The following is a 5,216-nucleotide window of genomic DNA, read 5'->3' as shown; positions in this document are numbered from 1 at the left end:
ATCCCCACTATGCTATCCGTACATGGTAGAAAAATTCAATTTTAAATGAGTGCCTAGAGGGATGAAGTATCTTGGGATTAGGCTAAGCCAAGATATGGAGGACCTACCCCCAACTTAATTTTGACCCAGTCCTTCTAAAAATAAAAACAAATATAGAAAAATGGGCCAAATTAAAAATCTCATTGTGGGGCAAAATAAATATTGTAAAAATGATTATAGCTCCCCAATTTAACTATGTAGTAATGATGTTACCAATTGCGATACCGCCCGGTTTCTTTAAACAGTATGAAGACTTAATTAAACAGTTTCTGTGGGATGGGAAAAGGGCAAGAATCAAGATAAGTAAATTATATGCTCCTAGAGAGAAGGGTGGTTTAAGTTTACCCGATCCAAGATTATGTTCAGTCTCATTCGAGATGGCAAAATTGGTTAATTACTGGGGGGAAAATCAAGCCAGACAGGAATGGCTAAGTATAGAGTCTGAAATTTATACTCCCTTCGATCCAAAAGGTATGTTGTTTCAAAGCTGCACTTCAACGAACCCAATGTTGTTTCACTCTACCCAGGTTTGGCTCAATATACATAGAATTCTTAAAATATCACCTCATGTGCAGTTTTACTCATCTCTTTGAAACAATCCAGCTATTCGTATAGGGAAAAAATTGTGTTTTGGAAATTGTGGCAGTCTCATGGCATAAATGTTATTAGCGACTTATTTAAAGATGGGGAATTTATGACCTATAGAGACCTTGTTCAAACATACAAATTGGAGGGGAAGGAAAATTTCTGGAGATATTTGCAAATTAGACATTGTGTGATGTTGAAGTTCAGAAGGGGACATGAAAATCTAGTTCTAAATTTTATAAATATGCCTCAGGAGCACCACACAGCATCATGTTTTTATAGGTTGGTAAATGATAATAGAAGTGGGGAATGTTCCAATAGTAAAACTTTGTGGCAGAAAGATTTAAATGCACCAATTCCAAACAAAAAATGGATGGGCATTTTGGCGGAAAATGGGATTTATGTTAAGGAGGCGAGGAGCAAATGCATACAATATAAAATTCTGCATAGATATTATCATACTCCAACAAGATTACACCGTATGAAGCTTATGCCTGATGATCTCTGTTGGAAATGTAAAATTGAGGCGGGGACTTTCCAACATTGTTTTTGGGAATGTTCCCTTATAGCTCCTTTTTGGAAGGAAGTCGTCACACTTTTAAAAGGTTGGCCAGGATTAGAAGTGCCCTTAACTCCTGAATTGTGCTTGTTAGGAGACCGTTCTCATATTCCAAGAATTCATAATAATATTTTTACGGTTGTTATGGTTGGTTGGTAACTGCATCGAGGATTATCCTTAGGCACTGGAAGACTACAGTACGTCCTGAACTGAAAGACTGGATCAGAGCAATGGCAGAGACTGCTTCCTATGAGTCCATGCTGAATAAACTTAAAAATGATACAGAAGACAAAGATGAACATTGGGACTACTTTTGGAGCTATCTGAAGCAAACAGGAAATCATGACCATATTATCATAATCTGAAGGACTATTAACTGTGACCACTGGTCCAAATATTACTTTACCGTCAATTTTATTTGCCCATTTCTGTGTTTCTTCTCTTGGAACCTACTGTTAGTTAGTTTCTCTTTTCTTTCTTTTAGACTTGTAAGGGCAGGGGTGCACACCAGCAGTTTTCTTGTTTTGTTTTGTTTGTTTGTTTTTTGTTTTGTTCTTTTGTTTTTCTCCCTCTTATACAGGTTTAAGTATATGATGCAAAATCAATAAAAAACTTAAATGTCAAAAAAAAAAAAGATGATAAGTTCAGGCTCCATTGTATTGCTATGCGTTCGCCAAACAAGAAACCACTATGCTATGGAGCAACTAGAAGCATGAATAAAGAAAATGAAACAACAAAACTCCACTGGTTATTCAAAACATGGAACAAAATACTCATGGTTCTAAATAAACAGACACACATACTTCATTTAAGAAACACATTTTTAAAGCAAATTTATTTAATGATGGTGATCAACTTGTGGATACATTACTACAACATTTTATGAAAATATTTACGAGTTAAAAATGGAACAAAATAAAATGAACTGCATTTCATCAATGAAAAACTGTAATGATGAGCAAAATATTGTTTAAAAGATACAGAAAATGAAATTTAAATTTTTCGATTTAAAATCTCTGGTCAAAGCATGACATTTTTGTTAATTATTTTATTGCATGCAAATGTATTTTGTCCATATCCTCTTTAACATTCCAGGGTGCAACCTAACAAGGGCTATATATTTAATTTTAAAAAAAAAAAAAACGCACAAGAAAAGCACAAAGTAATTACTTGATTCTCCCTACTCAAACTCAGACAAACACAGCAGAGGAGTCTGATCCTAAGAAGTGACTTGCCCTCAGTCCAACGTAGAGCGGCTGATTGAATGTGTTCTGGACTCTGTGAAGGAGAGTCATGGTGCCAGAGACACTATAGAAGGACAGAATACCTGCTTTGTGATCCAGGTACACTCCAATTTTGGAAGACACAGGGCCTGTAAACCTATAACAATTTTTTCCATGACTGAGTGAATAATTACTACTGTAACAGTCTAATGCCCAAGACTCACTATTGTTTCCAAATTCACTTTGATCTCCCGTTCTGCTTATGCTTTTGTATGCGACTGCTATGTAAATACCAAACCCACTCCACTCTACCTCCCAGTAATGACATCCAGTCAGACTTTCTTTGCTCAGGACCTGAGACCTGTTCATGAATCTTTCAGGGTGACCTGGATATGCCTGTTTTTTACTCACAAATGTTGCCCTTCTGTTCTCTTCAGATAATAACAGCCGCATGTTTACAGTGTCTGGATCCAGTGTGAGCTGAGTTGAAAACTTTAAGAATTCAGCTCGGGTTTGTGGCTCTGGTTGAGGTAGCAACACGTCTACATCAGTCACTGTGCGGGAAACTTTTTGCCATCCTTCCTGAAGATCATCCTGCAGTTTATTTTTCACCTCTAATACAGCAGCCGGCACGTCATCAAAGTACAGCAGAGGATGACGTTTAGTAAAAGGTATCTCTGTAGATTCAGTAAAATTTGAGAACAAAGGGAACATGTGTAGAAACTGAGTGTGATCCTCTGTGTGAGAGAGCTGTTCCAGTTCAGCATGTTTTCTTTTTAGTTCACTGAGCTCTTCCTGCAGTTTTTCCACAACCTGTTTAGCTCGTTTTACTTCAGTTCTCTGTTGACATCTGATCTGTTGCTGGATATCAGAATTTTTTTCTTTGATGTGAAAGAAAATTTGTTCAAATGTCTTCTCAGTGTCCCTCACAGCTTTATCAGCAGACTGATTAATGGCCTCCATTTCCTGCAGAAACACCTTAACATGTTCTTCTCTGTCCTGAATTCTTATTCGAAAATTTTCCAGACACGGCTTCAGCTCTTTCTGCTTTTCAGTTCTTTCTGTTGAAGCTGGGACTGTGTCGTGGCCTTTATGTTCACCCATGGAGCACAAATAACAGATACACTGCTGATCCGTGCGACAGAAAATCTTCATTACCTCATTGTGGTGAGAGCACATGTTCTCCTGAAGCTTCTTGAATGGGTTAACCAGTTTGTGTTTCTTCAATCCATCTACATTATGATGAGGCTGTAGATGGCGCTCACAATAAGAGACCACACAGTGCAGGCACGACTTGAAGGCTTTCAGTTTTCTCCCACTACAAACATCACAGGCCACATCTCCAGGTCCAGCATAGCAGTGATCAGCAGGAACAGCATACAGTCCAGTCTGCTTCACTTCCTCCACTAACTCTGCTAACATGGTGTTTTTCACCAGAGCAGGCCTCGGTATGAAGGTCTGTCTGCACTGAGGACAGCTGTGGATGTGCTTCTGATCCTGTCCATCCCAGTGAATTTTAATACAGTCCCTGCAGTAGCTGTGTCCACAGGGAATAGTCACAGGATCATTCAGTAGATCCAAACAGATCGCGCAGCAGAGTTTGTCACCAGCAATTTTAAATCCTTTCTGTGCCATTTCTCCCCATAGACAAAGTGTCAGTGAATGCATGTGAATGTTTTACAGTTTTGACAGAGAGCATAAGAAGGAGGGGTTTACACATTCTGATAGATTCCAGAAACAGGATCAGCAGGTTTGAATGACCTAATATGTGTTAAGTGCATTGCTATGCATTCCTGTCTCAGTAACTGGAAACGCCTGAGAAATCATCTTCCACCAAAAACAAGAGGAAGCTTTTCTTATATTTTATTTAGGTTATTGTAATTGCATCCATCCATCATAATAATATATTTGAGAATGCTTTGGTACTCTCTTGCCCTCCTCATGTTACTATTATCATTATTATTATGACAGTGATTGAAATGCACCTAATTTCAAACACCAAATAATCTTTACCAGGTGAGCATTTTCCTTTTGGTTTGAAGTCTAAGACATGTATAAATGTTACATATTTGTGAAGACTAACATTGTTTAAGTATGTCAGGGCATCGCAGCAATGCACAGTTAGCCCCGTAGAATCAGCTAATGTCGGATGTCGGAGTGGAGGATCCCATCCTGTACCTCCTACAGAGAGGCCACTCACACCTGAAAAAGGGAAAAGGCACGGTCAGGATCCTGTTTCTTGACTTTTTGAGTGCCTTTAATGCAATCCGGCCACGTCTACTTCAGGAAAAACTAAACAGGATGCAGGCGGACCCCTGCCTGGTCACTTGGATCTCCGACTACCTCACTGACAGACCACAGTACATCAGGCTGAAGGTCATCACGTCTGACACTGTGGTCAGCAGCACAGGGGCACCACAGGGAACTGTGCTGTCCCCTCTTCTCTTCACCCTGTACACCTCTGACTTCTGCTACAACTCTGAATTATGCCATATTCTGAAGTTTGTGGACGACACGGCCATCATGGGGTGTATCTGGGATGACCAGGAAGAGGAGTAGAGGAGTCTGGCGAGGAACTTTGTCACATGGGAGTCACTCAAACCACCTGCAGCTCAACACCTCAGAGACCAAGAAACTGGTTGTGGACTTCGGGAGGTCCAGACTAGTTCGGATAGAGGGAGAGGAGGTGGAGGTGGTCAACAAATACAAGTACCTCGGGCTGTGGGTGGACAACAAACTTGGACTGGTCATACAACACGCTGCACCTGTATAAAAAAGGCCAAAGCAAACTGTACTTCCTCAGGAGGCTG

At 39.8% G+C, this 5,216-nt stretch overlaps 1 protein-coding gene across 1 annotated transcript; it reads right to left on the bottom strand.

The window, feature by feature from the left end:
- Positions 1–2,035: 2,035 nt before the first annotated feature.
- Positions 2,036–4,080, bottom strand: LOC102295953 (tripartite motif-containing protein 16). Its single transcript, XM_014333387.2, has one exon. It carries the CDS (start codon positions 4,072–4,074, stop codon positions 2,374–2,376), a length of 1,701 nt encoding a protein of 566 aa, XP_014188873.2. The 5' UTR covers positions 4,075–4,080; the 3' UTR covers positions 2,036–2,373.
- Positions 4,081–5,216: the final 1,136 nt, after the last annotated feature.

This window comes from Haplochromis burtoni, unplaced genomic scaffold (assembly GCF_018398535.1).
Source record: "Haplochromis burtoni strain Fernald_Lab_line unplaced genomic scaffold, NCSU_Asbu1 Contig_51, whole genome shotgun sequence".
Classification (NCBI taxonomy): Eukaryota; Metazoa; Chordata; class Actinopteri; order Cichliformes; family Cichlidae; genus Haplochromis; species Haplochromis burtoni.
Note: the sequence above shows the minus strand (reverse complement) of the source record. Positions and strands in the feature narration are given on the sequence as shown.